Raw genomic sequence first — 20,071 nt, 5'->3', positions numbered from 1 at the left:
TTTGGGTCTCTCTGCAAAATGGGTGTAAGTATAATCACTGGACTGTTGTGAGAACGACAGGCAATGATACACAAGGCACAAAGCAAGCATTCGATAAATTACACATCATTGGTCTTGTAAAAGATATTCTGATTCCCAAAGTTTTACAAGAAAATATGATTCTTCATTAAACAATACTTTTGAGCTGCTGCCCAACCAGGGTTTCCTGGTCCTAGCCCAACAACTCACAGCTGTTTCTCAGAAGAACTAAGGATTGGGAGAAAGGAATTAGGGAGGTATCTTCAGCTAGCCTTGTCTCATCTCTGGAAATCACCACTCTGAGGCCTTTTACCTTTGCCCCCTAATTTATTCTTTTAACAATAATTTATTGAAAACTCTCTTTTCAGGACACTAGTGCAGAAAAAAACACAAATATGAAAAGTCTTTGTCTTCAGGGAGCTTTCAATACAGGGTTGCAAACAAGAAATCAGTGCTCTCTGAGATCCAGTCTACTACTCTGCAGACAGGTTGACCTAATCAATAGATTGTTCTTTATTGTTTCCCAACTCCCCTTCTCTCACATACTTGCTCAGCACCCTCACTACCAATCCCAGAGGTGAAACAATCCTTTTTAACGTTAACATCAAGCTGCAGGAAGAAATTACACAATGGGGCCTAGATGTCCCTGTTCCTCCAAATCTTCAGAGCCCCAGGACCCCCGGAGAATCCCTTCACATGTCTCTATTTTGTTGCTGGGGCCCACGCTCCACAGGGACCACTCACTGCTCTTCTCAGATGGCCCACTCACCCACGGTCCTCCCTCCCTGCAGTGATGCTGTCTCTTCCTTAATGTGAAAAAAATCGAGGCCACCTAAAACATTACTCAGGCCTGCTCTTCATTCATTCATTTAACAAATATTTATCAGAGCCTAATACAAGCCTGCACTGTGCAGACGTGGGAGATGCTAGAGTGAGGACCCATCAGCCACCGTCCCGCCTTCTCGGACCTCGGTGTACAATTACACTGCACATTCAGCAAAGATTACAAAGAATACTTGCACACCCTGAATGGAGCTGAGAAGGAGAATTTCAGGTGTTGCAAGCCTTAGGGGCCAGCGTAGTTTTCCTTAAGAAATGATATTTGAAGAACAATCTCAACAGCAAAATGGAGGTTAACTAAGGGAAGAGGCAGGGAGGAGCGTCCAGGCAGAGGGAAGAGCACGTGCAGAGGCCCTGGGTGAGAAGGACTTTGCAACATTTGAGGATCTAAATGAAGCCAGAGGAGGCAGGGGCAACATCAAACACAGGGCCTTGCGCCAACCCTAAGGAGTTTTGATGTTTAAAGAAATAGCCAGCAGCCTTACAGGGTTTCAAGGAGCGAATGCCACGATCGGATTTACCTGCCCCGCGGCTACAGAGCAGGTAGGGGGGTTTGGCCCACCTGGTTTTCCCCGGCGTCCGACCAACGCCGGCTATCCGCTGTTTCTTACCGAGGAGCCTAGGGAGGGGGTGAGAACGCAAAGCCGGCGGCGGGAGAAGCGGGCGGGGTTGGGTCGCCGCGGGCGGGGTTGGGTCGCCGCGCGGGGAGGAGGAAGGCGGCCTGCGCGGGGCACCCCTGGGGACCTGAAGCGCGACAGAGAGTCGGCGCGCTCGGGACTTGCGCCTGCCGAGCTCTCGCTTCCGCGGAGGCTGCGTCTGGTTCTCGGCGACCGGACGAGGCCACGCTGCCTAAGTGGCCGAGTCGGCGGAACCCACCGGTCTCTGGGCCCAGAGCCCCGCCGCGGCCCACAGCGCTCAGGTGAGCCCCACACTTCAGGTGGGGAGGCCCGGCCGCCCCGGAAGCCCCTGCCCGCAGCCCCAGGCGACCCCGCCGCGGCGCTGGCGGCCGCCATCTCCGGGCGGCGGCGGTGGCGGCGGGCGCGCCGAGCGGTGGGCGGTGTCTCCGTGGCCTGGCGACCCTGCGGTGAGGCCCGGGCCCGCACGGGGGGCGGGGAGGGGGCTCCTGGTGTCTCCCGGCGGCCGGGCCGCGGGCGGGGCAGGGACCGGGGTGGGCGGCGGGGCCCCCCTACCCGGCCAGACCCCGCGACCCGCGGCTCCGGCCTCTCCCCGAGTATAAATTCATACTTGTCGCCGTCGGAAAAGTGGAGCAGAAAAGCACAAGCAAGGAAGCGCAGGAGCCGATCCCCCTCTCCCGGGAGACACTCGGGTTAACATTAAGGTGTATTTCCTTCCAGTCCCCTCTTCCCTGCAAGCATGAGCGAGCTGCAGTTTCGCTGAACATGGATCGTAAAGTGCCGCAGCTGGGCTTCTGTGTCTTACTAATACATCCCACGCGTCTGCGCGCGGCTTTCGATGTTTTTCTCCATCCTTTTCATTGGCCGCGCTAGTCTGTGTTGGGGCCAGGTTGACCGCGCCTGGCCGGGGCTTGACGCTCGCTGAGTGACAGGACTGTGATTTACATAATGGATTATCTCTCTGATGGTGAGCATACAGGTGGTTTTCAGTTCTTAGCTATTACAAAAAGCAATTTGTTGAGCACTGTTCCGTCTGGTTTTTTGAGCACGATTATTTGTGTAGAGAGAATCCCTCGTAAGGCTTGTGGTATACGTTGCAAAAATGCACCTCGGAAAAGTTATTTCCGTTTTTGTGCCTCGCATTTGGGAACACCTGGCTTAGGGAGCTTTCTGACAGACTTTGCTGGAGATCCCAGTGCTTCACAAGGGACCCGCCGGACGGTGTCAACACCTCTTTAAGTTTGACCTGCCTTGTAGCTGGCCTTACCTAGAGCTTTGCTGAAAAGGAACTGTGAGTACCTTAGTAATTTTTAAAACTGACTTAGGTTTAGCTTGGATAAACCATTACAGTCTCCAATACGACTAAACCTAAGTTAAAGCAAAATTCAAGCTGGGGTTAGTTAGATGAACAGTGGAAACTGTTTATATTTGTCATACTTTCTGATACATGGATGCTGGGTTGCTAGGGGAGGGATTTTAAAGGATTATGCTGATGGGTATGTCACCAGATACTCAGAAAGCTTCCTTTGAAGACATGTAAAGTTTCAAGTGAGTGAGTGACATTGTCCTTATCAGTGAAAATAAATGGAATTTGTTTCTCCATCCTTTTTATTTACATCCTTAAAACTTTGTGTTGAAACACAGGGGATTTTTCTTTGTAATAATCATTTTCCAGTTTGGTCACATGGTCGTGATAATTAAATGTATGTATGGTGGATAAATTTAGAATATGACATGTGTTTATTAAGTCCAATTTGTAGCTTAGAGATCTGTGTGAGACAGATACATGGACAGCTGTGATCATCTCTTGGTTATAGGTGTAATCATATTCCAAGAAACACTACTGGCAGGGCACCTGGGGTTTTTTTTTTTTATATAGTAATCTTTTATTTATTTATTTATTTTTATATTTATTTTTGGCTGTGTTGGGCCTTCATTTCTGTGCGAGGGCTTTCTCTAGTTGCGGCAAGCGGGGGCCACTCTTCATCGCGGTGCGCGGGCCTCTTCACTATTGCGGCCTCTCTTGTTGCGAAGCACAGGCTCCAGACGCGCAGGCTCAGTAGTTGTGGCTCACGGGCCTAGTTGCTCCACGGCATGTGGGATCTTCCCAGACCAGGGCTCGAACCCCTGTCCCCTGCATTAGCAGTCAGATTCTCAACCACTGCACCACCTGGGAAGCCCTGGGTGTTTTTTTTTAAAACAGTTTTGTTGAGATATAATTAATATAGCATACAATTCCCCCATTTAAAGGGTATCATTCAACGGGTTTTTTGTGTATTACAGTATTAATTTTTTAAGTTGTGGTAAAATATATATGACATAAAATTTGCCATTTTAAAATGTACAGTTCAGTGGCATAAAGTACATCCATGATGTTGTGCAACCGTCACCACTATTTCCAAAACTTCTTCAACACCTTAAACTGATACTCTATAAATAAATGTTGAATGTATAAGTGAATGTTGATAGTTGAGGGAAAAAGTTTTTTTCTGTGATCTTGATTTCTAACCTTTCTAATTTGCTGTGTTGTCTTTTATACTTTATATGAAATATAATTATAATTAATATGGTACGATGCCTTATGTTAGTGTGATAATATTTGAAGTTCCTTATAATGGAAAATTGGGCAGTTCTTTCAAGTTTGCTGAATTACTGAACTTTCTAGAGTCTCTAAAAGTTGTAGAGCAAATTTTGAATGATATCCCAAAATCTACTCTGATTTACAAAGGATGCTTATTTAAGTTTATATTATGCTGTTGGCTTACTCTATTGCTATGTATTCTCTTTGCTTTGATAGTTGCAGGATACCCTCCGCTTTCACAGGAGATATCCTAAGAATTTTTTTTAAAGATTTTTTTTGATGTGGACCATTTTTGAAGTCTTTACTGAATTTGTTACAGTATTGCTTCTGTTTCATGTTTTGGTTTTTTGGCCATGAGGCATGCGGGATCTTAGCTCCCCGATCAAGGATGGATCCCGCACCCCCTGCATTGGAAGGCAAAGCCTTAACCACTGGACAACCAGGGAAGTTCCCCTAAGAAATATTTTTAAGACTAGAAAAATCCACAAATATATAAGGTGCTGAAAAAACGAGGGATTTATTTTGGGTACAGTGTGTTTTGAATCTTTAGCTTTCATTCCAAAATGCTTAGCTTTTCTTTGCCTGCTGGATCGCTTTTATGGATGCTAAGGTCTTTAATATCTTTAAATTTTTTTAATTAATTAATTAATTTATGGCTACGTTGGGTCTTCGTTGCTGCGCGCGGGCTTTCTCTAGTTGCGGGGAGCGGGGGCTACTCTTCGTTGCGGTGCGCAGGCTTCTCATTGCGGTGGTTTCTCTTGTTGCGGAGCACGGGCTCTAGGCGCACGGGCTTCAGTAGTTGCAGCACTTGGGCTCAGTAGTTGTGGCTCACGGGCTCTAGAGCGCAGGCTCAGTAGTTGTGGCATACGGGCTTAGTTGCTCCGCGGCATGTGGGATCTTCCCGGACCAGGGCTCGAACCCGTGTCCCCTGCATTGGCAGGCGGATTCTTAACCACTGCGCCACTAGGGAAGCCCTTAATATCTTTTAAAAAACAATTTGTGGCTTCTGGTTGTTTCCAGACCAAAACGATTGTCAATCTCCCGTTTTTTACAAGGAGTGAGCACCCTTGGACATCTATACAGAAAAGGCTAGACTGGAGTAGATCTTAGGAGCAAAAAATAGTTGAAATTATTTTTCAGTAGGTTTGGCAGGGGTACAACTGTTAATCCCAAATATTCAAATGTGGGGGGTTTCCTATGTGTGTGAGTATTATGTGTGCTTCTGATTTTAGCATTACAGCCCAGATACTGTTTAGTTAATTACACAGGAGTTCTGGACTTCAGTTTTGGCTTGGGCTCTTCTAGTGACCTGAGCAAACTACGTAACTTTTATGGATTCATTATTGGCACTAGTAAATTAAGTGGGCTTGAGTAAGTGGGCAAATTACATTTGCTCTTAGAAAGCAAACTGGCATATCCCTGGATGCTTCTTGCAAGCTTAACACATATACCATTCATTTCACCCATTTAAAGGGTATAATTCAATGGGCTTTTTATATATTACAGTATTAATTTTTTAAGTTGTGATAAAATATATATGACATAAAATTTGCCATTTTAAAATATACAGTTCAGGGGGCTTCCCTGGCTTCCCTAGTTCAGTGGCATAAACTAGAGTTTATTCTCTGGTTTTAGGAAATTATAAATCCATAACAGGTAAAAATATGATTGGCTAATTTGCGTGATTTAACTTCTTTCCCTGAAAATTAGATATTGCAATTCTATTGTATGTAAACGCTATTTCATCAGAAACTGCGTGCAATTTAAGAAATGGATTGCAGGGTTAGAAAAACTCTTTGCAGATGTCATCTTTGTTGCTCTCAGTCTTTCTTTGCTGCAATTCTCCTTTTCTCTTTCCTGGCTGCTAATTGGATTAAAGACTGTTTTGCCAACCATGGCATCTGGAGATGACAGTCCTATCTTTGAAGATGACGAAAGGTAAATGTCTTGCATTGCAATAAAACTAGCTATGAAAATTTCAAGAAAGTTTTAATCATTCAGGAGAGGTATTTATCCAGGCTACTTTTTAAAGGACACATTTTGTAATATTGCAGAACACATAGTTTTGCTTTTCTGTGATTTCGAGCAAGGGTGGTAAACACCTGGCATGGAGGTAGCCAGCACTAATGTGGCATCCTTTCCCATAGGACCTGGAGGTAAGGTCTCCAAATCCATCTCAGCACAAAATTCTTGGCAGTCACTTCAAAATGATATAAAATCCATTTACTGTCTTTGATTTAGACCCTACAGAGGAGATTAGAGTGAATGAAGAGTAGGATGTAGTCAAGAGACAGACTCTGGAGCCAGAGTCCTAAGTTTACGTCCCATCTGCCACTTACTGTCATTGTGACCTTAAACAAGCCCTTGGCCTCTCTGAGCCTCAGTTTCCTCATCTATAAATAGAGATAATGATAGTACCCACCTCATGGTGAGGATTCTTTGAGTTAATATATATAAAGCTCTTAGCACAGTGATTGACACACAGTAAGTACTAAATAACTGTTAGCTATGATCATTATTGCTGTAATAAATGTTACTTCTCTCAAAGCTAAAGATCTATATCAGTATCAAAATAGTACTTACATGTTACATATTCATTATACATAACAGGTTATTCACATAGGACACACATATAATATATATTTTATATTAAATTGTGCCAGAAACTTGACAAAACAGAATCCTTTATATTTTTAATAAGATTTCCTATAATAATGACAAGATTACTATCTTCCATAACATTTTTATATCTATTATAGAACATTTCTTCCATGACTTCTTTTTTCCTCAGTCTTAGTATTATAAATTAGAACCTTTTTTGTTAAAATTAATCCCTAGTTATTGGTTTAAGTATAAAATGTTTTGAGAATTCTTGCTTTAGAGTGATTGGATCTGAAAAAGTAAAATCAAAATTAAATACTGTGCTTTTTAAGTGACGGGAGGGAGAAGTAGAAACTTTTTACTGACCTTTCCAAGCATTATTCTGTGGCCTAGCTTAGAATACTTTCGTGGATAAACTGACTGATTCTTAATCCTATTATATTAAGGTGACTTTGGAATTATCTGACTATATACCCATATATAGTAATTTCATCTTAAAAGAAGAATGCATAAGAGGGAGAAGATAGTTACATGTACTGTAAGTAGGCTTTCTTAGCTAATATCACTTTAATATTTTATAATTTCAGGGCTTTTTGAAATCTGATATTTTCACCTTGGAAGGATTAATTGGTTATTCTATTACTGTTTTGGCCTATTATAATTGCTTAATTTTATTCCCTTAGCCCTCCTTACAGCCTGGAAAAAATGACAGATCTCGTAGCTGTTTGGGATGTTGCTTTAAGTGATGGAGTCCATAAGATTGAATTCGAACATGGGACCACATCAGGCAAACGAGTGGTATATGTAGATGGGAAGGTAGGAAAAACTGTTACTTTGTAAATATGGTGTACAGGGAAGCTTGATTTTGCTAATGTAGATTCTTCATATGTGAATGCAAGGCTTTTCTCTTACAGTGGTTATCTTTATATATTGGCCTGTATCATTTTGCCATACAAAGTAAACTAATAATAGTTGTGCAATTCATAGACTATAACATCTAATATTTAAACTTAAAATGACTTTATTTTCTAAAACCTTTGTATCGTGAAAATATTAAATTTTCTTCCATTTATGTGTTTTCAACTTTTATATTTTATTACTTAGGAAGAGATAAGAAAAGAATGGATGTTCAAATTAGTGGGCAAAGAAACCTTCTGTGTTGGAGCTTCAAAGATGAAAGCAAGCATAAATATAGATGCTGTCAGTGGGTTTGCTTATGAATATACTCTGGAAATTAATGGGAAAAGTCTCAAGAAGTATATGGAGAACAGATCAAAAACCACCAATACTTGGGTATTACATTTGGATGGTGAGGACTTTAGAGTTGTGCTGGGTAAGTGAGAGCCGTTTCTGCAGAATTTGTTGGCTTTTTATGGTGGCCATTTAATTAGTTCCTCTAACTGTCCAGACCTTTTATGGGAGCTTTGAATAGGAGAGAATGTTAAGTGCAGTTATATTTCTCACGTGTCCTGTGGAAATGAAGTATTCATTGAATCGACTGATTTATATGGAAAATATGAGAGCCAGATTTTATAGTGATGGATTCGAGGATTATAAACTTGGGTTTAAAGAAAGAAATATTGATGTAGACATTTGTTATTATTTGATATTTCTCTTTAAAACCATGTCTAAAGGCAGTTGGAAATTAAAGATTCATCAGTAAAAAGGGAATTTTTCTCTAGATAGCAATAGGTTTAGGACTGCAGCAGATCAAAATCATCAGTCCAGATAAAGTAGATTAAAAAATAAAAAGTAAGCCATTGCTCTTTGAGCTAAGTTCTGCTATTATAGATTGCCATCTGTGTTCTCAGTTTCTATTGGGCCTACAAAACTTGCAAGACAAATATTTACTACCTTTTCACTCTTCTGGTTACTCTTAGTATTTCCTGCTTCTCATATCACTAAGTTAAGACTATGTAGATCATCTCATTAATTCATTGATTCATTTATTAGGTAATATTGAGAACCTCTTAAAGGGCAGTTTGTGTACCAGGCCTTGAGGATCCATAAATGAAGAGACTTTGTCTGTGTCTTTTAAGAGTATATAGTCTAGGGCTTCCCTGGTGGCGCAGTGGTTAAGAGTCCGCCTGCCAAGGCAGGGGACACGGGTTTGAGCCCTGGTCTGGGAAGATCCCACATGCCACGGAGCAACTAAGCCCGTGCGCCACAACTACTGAGCCTGTGCTCTAGAGCCCGCGAACCACAACTACTGAGCCCACGTGCCACAACTACTGAAGCCCTTGCACTTAGAGCCCATGCTCCTCAACAAGAGAAGCCACCGCAATGAGAAGCCCACACACCGCAACAAAGAGTAGCCCCTGCTCGCCGCAGCTAGAGAAAGCCTGCATGCAGCAACGAAGACCCAACACGGCCAAAAATAAATAAATTTATTAAAAAACATAGTATATAGTCTAGTTGAATGCTAGAAAATACCTTAAAATTTTTTTTTAAGAATGAAAAATGTTTATCAGGTAATAAATGCACATAGTTGGGAAAAAAAAAGGAAACCAAAAAACTCCTGTATGGTTTATTTATTAAAGAAATTGGGTCCATTTTTCTTGAAGAGGATAGGAAACCACCAAATTGTCTTCCAAAATGGCTGTACCATTTTGTGTTCCTCCCAGCAATGAGTGAGAGTTCCTGTTACTACACATCTTTGCCAGCAGTGTTGCCAGTGTTTTGGATTTTGGTCATTCTAGTAAGTGTGTAATGATATCTCACTTTTAATTTGCAAGTCCCTAATAATATGTGGTGTTGAGCATCTTTTCATATGCTTATTTGCCATCTGTGTATCTTCTTTGGGGAGCTGTTTCTATAGAGCTTTTGCCCATTTTTCAGTTGGGTGGTTTGTTTTCCTACTGTTGAGTTTTAAGAGTTCTTAGTATATTTTAGATAACGAGTTAAAAAAATTGGAACCATAATCTTTAGTGCATTATGAGATTTACTTATCATGAGAAAAAAGCAGATTAATTTTTTCAACCATTTTGGCTTCAGTTATATTTAAAAGATGATGTCTAGGTTGCCATTTAAATACTTCCTGTCAGTCAATAATTCTAAAAATGTAACAAAGATATTAGATACACATTCTTTATCGGATATGTTTCGCAGTTATTTTCTTCCAGCCTGTGACTTGTACTTTCATCTTTATTTCTTTTTGATTTAAAAAATTTTCCTCCTCTTCATTTTCTGTTTCTATTAAGAAATTATTTATTGTGTTTGTTTTGTGTTCCTTTTAGTTGAGTCCTCATTTATGAAATTATTTTTATTTCTAATTTTTACTGAGTTCTATACTTCATTTCTCAGAGTTTCTCTAATCATTGTTTAGTCATTCTTTCATATCTTGTATGATTTTCTTAATTTCTTTCAGCTCGTTTTGAAGTAGTATTTCACAGCTTTACCTTTCATGTAAGCATGTCTTTCTGATACTTCTATTATCTATAATGATGGTAGTCTGTTCTTCTTTCTTACAATTTTGTGTGGATCTAGAGCTCAGTACCTCTCTTTGATAATTCTTATATGATCTTAGTTTTTCTGAATTTATAGAAGGGAGTGTGGTTTTGTGTAACTTTTTAAACTTCAGGTTCTTGAGTTCCCTTTTCTGTCGTTTTTGGATGACGTTAAAAATCATTGGGGCACACTTTCTGAGATGGCTGCTGTTTGCTTACCCCGTTTTTTCTAGATTTTCTCTTTTACTCTCGTTTCCCTGGGGGCTCAGTTTGGATTGTCTTCCCATCTTCTCAGTGTGGGGTTTGTACTGGAAGGGAGCTTCGGCGGGTTGGTTTGAGGGTTCCTGGGGCCCAGACTGCTGTAGCCTTTTCAGACCCCTCCAGCTGCTCCCATACCCCATCCACTGTCAGATGTAAAACCCCTTATAGTTCAGCTGCTCTTCACACATCCCCACTCCGAACACTCCAGTTAGAACTGGGACTGCTGTCTGGGGATTCTTAGGTCCACCAGAGGCTCTGCTGCTTCCCTCTGCTTCCTTCTGCATGGTTGCCGATACTACAGCTACGGTCTTGGAGTTGCCCGTGGTTCCCCCACCTATTGGTACTGTAGAGTTTGTGGTGTAGATACTGTCTATCGGGTCTTTGGTTCTGTTCTGTTGCCCTGTCTGTTTTAGCAGGGGAAATTTGGAGACAGTAAAAAATTCATGCCTCTGCTACCCCTACCACCATCTTCATCATCAGCTTTCAAATTTACTTCATCCCCTGTTGAGTAAGATGAGGCTGTGAACATACAGTTCCCCCGCCGCTCCTCTCCCACCTTTACCACCTTCAACTTCTGTCTTCTCTACCTTTTCTTTGACATCATCAGAGTAGTTAATATTTGTATTCTGTTCTGTAGCCATAACTGTGTTCTCCTGTGTTTTTTCTATAGGTTGATTCTAAAATTAAAAACCAATAAATAACATTTATATTATTGTGATTTTGTAAATATTTTTGGAGTGGGCCACGGTTACATTCTTTCTCTGTATTATTGTCACACCCCCTGTGCCACTCAAAGGAAGTTGTTTTTAGTGTCAAGGTCAAGTGAGTTTTCTGTTCTATAATCTACTAGTTTCTCAAAATTATACCTCATTTTTTGTTTACTTCACAATTGGACCTTGATTTTTTTTTTTTTTTTTTTTTTTTAGTCATTTGTTTTTCTGGGCTCTTCTGGTGGCTTTTCTCTTTTCTTGTTGGAAATGGAAATATATCTTCTTCGCTCATGTTCCTAATGTCTGTTTGCATTTTTTACTCGTATTATCTATTGCTTTGAAAACTTCTCATTCTTAATGACAGTATTCTTGGGCGTCTGTTGACTTCCTGTTCAAAACTAGATAGTTGCTTCCCAGGCCTGCTGCCCAGTGGCTGTCCTGGGCTTGCTTTCATGGAACCCTGGCTTTAGTTCCATCAGTTATTGAATGCCACAGCTGCCAGTTTTACCTTTGTTTACTGGAAAATATCCTTAAGTGATTTCCTAATAAAGGGTGTCTAGGAGCTAAATATTATATGAACCTTATATGAAGTTGATACTTTTGTGGAGTATAGAGTTCTAGCTTTAAAATGTGGAGTTTTTTTCCTCTGAGAAATTTTGAAAGCCTTGTTCCATTGTCTTCTATTCTCCCTTGTTTTGAATGAGAAGTTCTATGCAGTCTGAATCTCATTAGTTGTTTCTTTCTGGAAGCTTTTGGGGGCTCATCTTTATGTTCCAGAATTTTACAGTGTTGTGTTTAGAAATGTAGTGGCTCACCAGCTACTTTACTTTTAGGTGAAAAATGGTATTTCAGCATGTTTTTTATTTGCCTCTTTCAGAATTGGGTGAGGTTGAGCCTCTTTTCATGTGTTTACGGTCCTTTTGTGTTTCTTTTCTGATAATGCCTGTACGTGTCCTTTGACCTGTTTTCTCTTGGGTTGTTGGTCTTTTTCTCCTTGATTGCTAGGAGTCCTTCTGTTACTAAAATTAGCTCTTTGTATTGTGAGCTTCAAGTATTTTTCCCAGTCTGTCATTTATTATATGACTTTGCTTATACGTATGCATGTGTTTTTTTAATCATGCAGAAATCTTTTTTACTTTCATGTAGTCAGATTTACTCACCCCTTTTCTTTTATGGCTTCTGGATTAGCAATGTTCTTCAGAGGCATGTTAATAACAGCTATTATAGAAAATCTGAGTACATGTACACATTCAGTTGGCCCACTAAATAAAATTCCGATTGTCACCACCGTCATGGTTTATTTGAGCACCCTGTGCTCTGATCCAGGTGGCTGAGCTGGGTTTCCCCACAACTGTGGCCGTAGATGCTCCCCACTCAGGCTGCCATTGGGCTTCCCCTCCCATACCTCCTGGGCCCCTCTGCTCTTCTCTTTCCCTCTAGCCCAGTTCAAAGTCCTTTCTCCACTCTCTAAGTGAGGCTCACATCTCGAGGTGCAGGGAGAAGAGACCGTGTTCCTGGAGTAGACGGCTTGTCAGTGTCAAGGCATCCAGCCTTGACACCCAGGCAGGTTTGTTTTTTTTTTTTTTTTTAATATGAATAGTACTTTTTTTTTTTCTTTTTAAGAAGATGTTGGGGGTAGGAGTTTATTAATTTAATGTTTTTGCTGTGTTGGGTCTTCGTTTCTGTGCGAGAGCGTTCTCTAGTTGTGGCAAGCGGGGGCCACTCTTCATGGCGGTGTACGGGCCTCTCACTATCGCGGCCTCTCTTGTTGCAGAGCACAGGCTCCAGACGCGCAGGCTCAGTAGTTGTGGCTCACGGGCCTAGTTGCTCTGCAGCATGTGGGATCCTCCCAGACCAGGGCTCGAACCCATGTCCCCTGCATTAGGAGTCAGATTCTCAACCACTGCGCCACCAGGGAAGCCCGTGAATAGTACTTTTTAATGATTTGAAATTTAAATGCAAACAATTACCAGAAGAAAGCATGTAATTTTTTTTTGAATTGAATTTTTAAATTTATTTTTTATACAGCATGTTCTTATTAGTTATCTATTTTATACATATTAGTGTATATGTGTCAATCCCAATCTCCCAATTCATTCCACCACCACCCCTCCTTTCTCCCCTTGGTGGCCATAAGTTTGTTCTCTACATCTGTGTCTCTATTTCTGCCTTGCAAACCAGTTCATCTGTACCATTTTTCTAGATTCCACATATATGCGTTAAAATACGATACTTGTTTTTCTCTTTCTGACTTACTTCATTCTGTATGACAGTCTCTAGGTTCATCCACGTCTCTTCAAATGACCCAATTTCGTTCCTTTTTATGGCTGAGTAATATTCCATTGTATATATGCACCACATCTTCTTTATCCATTCATCTGTTGATGGGCATTTAGGTTGCTTCCATGACCTGGCAATTGTAAATAGTGCTGCAGTGAACATTGGGGCCCAGGCAGGTTTTGACCCCTGGGCTCAGTATGCACACACAGGTCCCGCTTCTCTCTAGTCTTCGTTATAACACCCAAAGCTCGTCTTCTGGCTGCTTAATGAGTGCAGTCCTCCCACCTGCCACTCCCTGGGACATTGACATTCACAAGTGGCTCTAGGGATCCTTCCCCAAAATGCATATGCGTTTGTGACATGCGCACACATGTACACACCCCCCTGGAGTGAGCTGCGGCCGCTTAGCTAATGCCCGAGTGTATCGTGGCAGCATTTTGCTCTATCATGTCAGCACTGTCATCTGAACAGTCTGTCAAGTACTATGCCTATATTTTTTTCTTATGATCCAGTAATTTTCCTCAAAGTGAAACCATAACAAAATGAATAGAGATTACTGTGCTATCCAGTATGAAATTTAAGGCTAAATTGCTATCTATCCTGTATGAACAGCAGGGTAGCCTTTTCTGGCGGTCTCTTTGTGCCATCATCCAGTCGGGTTAGTGAGAGGCAGGAGGAATCATCTAGTCACTGATGTTAGAGGACATTCTAGGAGGGATAAATTAGGAGTCTGGGATTAGCAAATACACACTACTATATATGAAATAGATAAATGACAAGGTCCTACTGTATAGCACAGGGAACTCTACTCGATATTCTGTAATAACCTATAAGGGAAAAGAATCTGAAAAAGTGTGTGTGTGTGTGTGTGTGTGTGTGTAAATGAATCACTGTGCTGTACACCTGAAACTAACACAACATTGTAAATCAACTATACTCCAATAAAAAAAAGAAAAGCAATACTTGCTATAATCCAAAAAATAAAAAAGGGATAAGGTCAAATATTGCATTACTTAAAGTACGTATGTTTTTAAAAGGCCAAAAACACTCTTTAATTTGCTAAAATATATTGGTATCCTAAATGGAAACACATTGTAATCCTGGGAGTGTGTAAACGCTTCTTTGATTCACAACGAGACCTTAAAATTTTATTAAAACATTTCAGATGATATGAAAAAAAAGACATTCTGTGTGGAAAGGTCCCTCTTCGCATTCATTTGTCTGCATCCTCCTTTAAAGATTTTCTTTAACAAGTCTTCATTAATTTGTATTGGGATCATGATTTTTTCTTAGAAGATTGCTTTCATTTTTATTTCGTCTGCGAACAAAAGATAAACACAGTTTCTTCAAATTTGGAAGAATTTCAAAGCCATGAATGGAATTAATGGAGTTTTCAAAATCCAGTGTAACAGACTCTTCTTAAAATAATGAAGTGTTAACTTTAAATCACAGATTATAATTTTTTTTTCATCTGTTACTTTTACAGAAAAAGACACTATGGATGTATGGTGCAATGGTAAAAAAATGGAGACAGCAGTAAGTTGACCTTTTGATTACCCTCACCATGTGCGTGAGTGACCATTGAAATGTTGCTGTGTTTCCTAACTGGAGATTTTATAAGTAATGAAGGTCCTCTTGGTTAAAAACAAAAAAGAGATGAAGTAATACTGACTCCAAAATCTGAAGAACTTTCCTGGGCAGTGCCTGGGGCAGTGAGAGTTTGGTAACAACTTATGTGTGGCACCAAGCTCATACTCTACCTTTCCTCTCCTGGACCAGCCTCTACCCTGAAAAGAGTTCCCACATTTACAAAATCCTCCCCGGCGCGGTGCAGCACAGCGTAACCTGCTGCACGTCGGGACTGGGGTCCGGTGCGGAGAATCCTTCGTCCTGGGACACGGGCGCGCGGCTAGAAAGGTGGCCGCCCCCTCGCCCATCACGCCCGTTTCATGAGGACCCTGGTGCTAAACCATTCGTAGACGATCTCCTTTTGGGTCTGGGTTTCGTACCTAGCAGAGCAGCTCCCTTGCTGCAAACTTATTGAAAGTCAGTCCTCGACACAAGGGTTTGTAAAAAAAAAAAAAAGAAAGAAAAAGAAGTCCTCCCCAAAGGTTGAGTCCTCCTGTGTTTATCCAGGTTAAAGAGGTGCTTTATACCACTGCTTCTCAAACTTGCATGCATAGAATCAGTTGGGATCTTGTTAAAGTGCATATTCTAACATGTCCTCAGGTGTTGCCAGAGCTGCTGGTCCACAGATCACACTCTGAATAGGAAGGCTTTACACCATACACTCAAAAAGCAGATAGTACTTTTCTAAAAGCAAAGATTGTGAAAAAGAAATGATGCACACAATGTCAGGTGACACAAAGGCAGGTAGGAAAGGGCACTGTCACGAACCCCAGAAGACAAGTGAAATTTGTAGAGTAGCAGTGCTAAGAGGCTACCCCACCCATTGAAGCCAAGCACAATGAAATCCCCATCCAAACCCCAGTGTGTTGGGCTTTTGCTGCTTGCACTGTTAGGGCTGTGGTGGGATGAATATAGGAGTGCATCTCAAGTGGGAAGGAAGTAATGGTATGTACAGCAGGGGAGGAAGTGAAGCAGGGGAGGCGGTCCTGGACAGCTGGGAGTGTGGAAGCAGGAGCTGAAATCTTTGGGTGGAAATTCCCATGTGTTCTGGGGTCAGCTGGCAAGCAGGTGGTATACCAGCCCTGGTGTCCCCTTTCATGGCTTCAGACGTGAACACCAGGGCTAGAGATCGTGAGAAGATCTCTTCCCCGGCACAGTTTAGCTAGTTGCAAGTTGTGGTTGCTGCTGTTATCTCCCTTCTCTATTGTAGGTCTGGGAAGGTGAGGAGATGTGCTTGGAGGGAAGGTCTGGGATGAATGTATTCAGCAGACTAGCTGGGTTTTATAGCCAATCTGCTTCTAAGGAAGTGCCCAAGCCAGAAATCAAAGGTTACAAAGATTAATGCTTTTCTCTTTATTAATCCTAGTTTTAATTCTTGAAGGGAAATGTAACCAGGGCTCACTCAAAATTGATCCTCCAGAGTTTGATCCACCCTCTGGGTTAAACCTACCCATCGAGACTTTTATGCAGAGAGGCTTGGAGAGCTCTTCAGTATTTTATGTCTCCTTTTGGACCAGCTTAAGTTTCCATGCCTACTGTGTGCCCGATGCCACATCTACTAGTCCTTCCTATTCTCCCTTTCCTACCCTGGAATTCCCTAGATGGAGTCTGCAGTTTGGGATCACATTCCTTCCACCCTCCAGGAATTCTCCAGTGCAAATGTAAAGAGAGATTTAAGAATGTGGTTGTAAATAAGTAGGGAGTTGAAAATAATGTCCATCCACAATGTCTTTGTTCCTCAGTAATTGACAAGAAACCACAAGTGTTTGGACAATAGCTCTGTCTCACCCAGTTGCCTCCTCATTGTAACTACGACCTAGTTTGCCGGGCAGTCTTCCCCAGCACTATGCACACCTGCTCTTGCTGCCTGTGAGTTACGGCTTATTTTCTCCATTTCCTTTTCATCTCAAAGCACCGTGACCAAGACCATGTATCTGTCAAATTACCAAGAAGCTACTGACAAGGGTTGTATTACTCAACCCTTCCTCTGCCCTCTAAATTGATTTTTACAGAAGTATGACCTGAGGGATTTTTTCAAAGCTCAATGTGAAAAGGGGTAAAAAGAACACACTAGACTCCAGGGCCAGCACCCCCAGTCCTTGTGGTCAGTACACCTCCGTGTTGGCCAGATTCTTCCCAGAGCTAAGAAAAAGCTTCCCTCTCTGATGCCTCCTGTGCTTTCTTTGGTTAGATAATGTTAGCTACGGGGCCTTGCTCTGTCTGCTTTGGCTGCCAGGAAGCTCATAGCCAAGTTGTGAGTCTGATGGTGCTTGCTTGCATAATCCACTTTTATCCTCTAAGCCTCCTGTTCTTCATTCCTTCTCTGTACCACTTGGCCCCTATCTTTTTACTCTAGATCAGTGCTGTTCAATAGAAATATGAGCCACAGATATGAGCTTCATATATAACTTTTCTAGTAGCCAGATTTCAGAAGTTTTACAGTGAAGTTCATCTTAATAAAAATTTGATTTAAATCAGTATATCAAAAATATTATCATTTAACATGTAATAAATATAAAAAGTTTCTACTGAGTCATTTTACATTCTTTGTTTCATACTAAGTCTTCCAAATCCAGTGTATATTTTACCCTTAACATAGTATCTCATTTTAGACCCACCTCATTACATGCTCAGTTGCCACATGTGGCCAGTGGCTACTGTACTGGACAGAGCAAGTCTAGACTCAGTAGTGTTTGGTTTTATGTTATTTTTAATGTATTTATTGTAAGCCACCTTATACACTGGGGAATCAGATGTTCAGAGTGGTTAAGAACACTCCATCCCTTACTGACTGGGGCCTTCAGCAAGTAATTTAACTACTCTGTGCCTCAGTTTCCTCACATATCAAATGTGGATAGTAATCGTACTCCAATCAGGTTATTGTGAAGATGCAATAAAATAATGCATGTAAACCATTCTTTGTATAGAATAAATCACTAATAAATGTTTGCTATCAGGTTTATTATTTTTACTTTTGAAAATGGTCTACATTGTCTACATAGTGTATGTTATAGACACATAGCCATTAGGTACACTTTTTTTTTTTTCTCTGAAACTTAAGATTCTTAAAGATTGTAGGGGGTACAAATAAGAAACCTTCATAACAGAGACGTAACAGCATCTAAATACAAGCTTCTAACTTTAATCTTGCCAAGTTTAACATTGAACTAATATGTACTTCATTATACCTCCCTTTTTGGGTGATGTTAATGCTCTAGACAAAGACAAATGTTTCTGGAACACTAATTCCTCCTTCTTTTGTTTGCCCAGGGTGAGTTTGTAGATGACGGAACTGAAACTCACTTCAGTATTGGGAACCATGACTGTTACATAAAGGCTGTCAGTAGTGGGAAGCGGAAAGAAGGGATTATTCATACTCTCATTGTGGATAATAGAGAAATCCCAGAGATTCCTGAATGACTTCATGTTAATGAATTTTAATCAAGAAGTAAAGATCAGGACTTTTAAATTACTGTGGTGATTAAATATGTTCAGTATATACTTTTCAGTACATCTAGTCGCCATGTTTTTATTTTTTAGTTACTTGAAACTGTAATAATGTTCCAAAGGTCAGGAAAAAAAATTATGTATCATAAATATTGCAATTTATTTTGTAAATAATGTAAAATGTTTTAACATCAAATGGAAAATAAGATATGGACCAAAAATCACTAGTGTTTTACAAGAGCAACTTTTACTATAATAAATGCTATAAAATAAAATTGGTGCTGCTTGATTTGTGTTTCTTAAAATGGATGTCTTTGTATATTTTTAACCTGTGCAGATAGATTGTCTAGTTTAAAGCAATTGGTATACAATGATATTATTAGTTTAACTGAAATGAGAAACATTTTCTATCTGGAAACAATGTTGAGATGTCAAAGAGTGTCACGTAAGAATTTAATTAAAAATAGGCTTCTGAAAAAAAAAAGTTTTCTGAAAATCCAATTGTTTAATCAGCATGATCAGGACAAAAAAAAAAAGGAAGAAGCAAACTTCTTTACACCAGATAGCATCAGTTGCATTGTCAAGCAGTGTTTAGAAAGTCAGAGTTGCACACCTGTGTGGAGGTAGCTAGCACCAGTGTTAGCGCTTTGTGACTGAAGCAGACCCACCCAGGCAGATTCACAGAGATGCCGCCTCAGTACGGGAAGTGGTCCAGATTGTGTCAGTACTCGTTTCTGAAGGTCTTTCAGGGCAGGACCTGGTTTAATAGTAGAGCCTTTTATCGGGGTATTTCATGTCCATTATCACATGGGGATCCTCCATAAGAGGGAGAATTCTCCATTTTCTAGACTTGCTCTGTCCACTAGGGTAGCCATTAGTCATGTAGCTATTTAAGTTAAATTAACTAAAATGAAACAATTAAAAATTCCTCTATCACAGTAGCCACATTTCAGGTCCTCAGCAGTCACATGAGGCTAGCAGTCACCACATTGGACAGTGCAGATACAGAACATTTCCATCATCATACCAAGTCTGATTGGACAGCACTGGCCTGGAGACATTGTCTCAAGCTTAGTGAGCTGTTCTGTACTGGAACAGGCAGGATTTAGACCCAGGTTTTTCTGACGCTAAAACCTATGTGCTGTACTACCTTCTCCCTGCCGCTCACGTATTTCTAAGAGATTTGGGGCAGAACAGAGGCACAACCACGCTCTAACATCAGGCACGAGGAACTGAGGGGCAGGACAGCAGCGAGGGAACGTGGCTCAGACAGGCGGGGCCCCCGCAGGCAACATGCGTGGTGGCAGAGCATATTAAAATTAGCCTGTGAGTTACCTACTCTGACATTTGTTTTATTTGAAGTCTTACGACTGGAAGGTTAGCATACCACATGTATAGAAATCATCCCCCTGCTCTCCCCATGCCACCCCCCCAGCCTTCCTTCACTGCCACTGGAAGATTAGGACATGAATGAACTAAGAGGGACTCTTCTGAGGCTTAAACTCATTTTGGGGTTTGCTTTCAAGTGTTTGGGTGTGGTCGTTTTCACTTCCCTTGAATAAAGGACGTTATTTATTTATTTATTTATTTAATTTATTTAATGGCTGTGTTGGGTCTTCGTTG

At 41.1% G+C, this 20,071-nt stretch overlaps 1 protein-coding gene across 3 annotated transcripts; it reads left to right on the top strand.

Annotated features, from left to right (window-relative positions):
- The first annotated feature begins 1,172 nt into the window (after positions 1–1,172).
- On the top strand, positions 1,173–18,685 carry FAIM (Fas apoptotic inhibitory molecule). 3 transcript variants are annotated; one of them, XM_082654852.1, is made up of 5 exons: positions 1,173–1,401; positions 7,371–7,491; positions 7,780–8,008; positions 14,859–14,908; positions 18,272–18,685. In XM_082654852.1, exons 1-5 carry the CDS (start codon positions 1,361–1,363, stop codon positions 18,419–18,421), a joined length of 591 nt encoding a protein of 196 aa, XP_082510978.1. In that variant the 5' UTR covers positions 1,173–1,360; the 3' UTR covers positions 18,422–18,685. The 3 variants fall into 3 exon arrangements, with proteins under 3 accessions (XP_082510978.1, XP_082510979.1, XP_082510980.1); XM_082654853.1 differs by lacking the exon at positions 1,173–1,401 and adding an exon at positions 1,673–1,777 and having other exon boundaries at positions 7,359–7,491; XM_082654854.1 differs by lacking the exon at positions 1,173–1,401 and adding an exon at positions 1,879–1,942 and having other exon boundaries at positions 7,359–7,491.
- The last annotated feature ends 1,386 nt before the right edge of the window (positions 18,686–20,071 follow it).

Source organism: Grampus griseus, assembly GCF_964374135.1.
Source record: "Grampus griseus genome assembly, chromosome: 5".
Classification (NCBI taxonomy): Eukaryota; Metazoa; Chordata; class Mammalia; order Artiodactyla; family Delphinidae; genus Grampus; species Grampus griseus.
This window is presented reverse-complemented; position numbering and strand designations above follow the sequence as displayed.

What these genes read in the sequence shown, in the direction of transcription:
- FAIM (XM_082654852.1), top strand. Translation starts at nt 1,361, where the DNA reads ATGCCACGATCGGATTTACCTGCCCCGCGGCTACAGAGCAG. An exon ending in GCCCCGCGGCTACAGAGCAG is followed by an intron (nt 1,402 to 7,370) that starts GTAGGGGGGTTT and finishes CCCTCCTTACAG; the next exon opens with CCTGGAAAAAATGACAGATC. An exon ending in TGGTATATGTAGATGGGAAG is followed by an intron (nt 7,492 to 7,779) that starts GTAGGAAAAACT and finishes TTTATTACTTAG; the next exon opens with GAAGAGATAAGAAAAGAATG.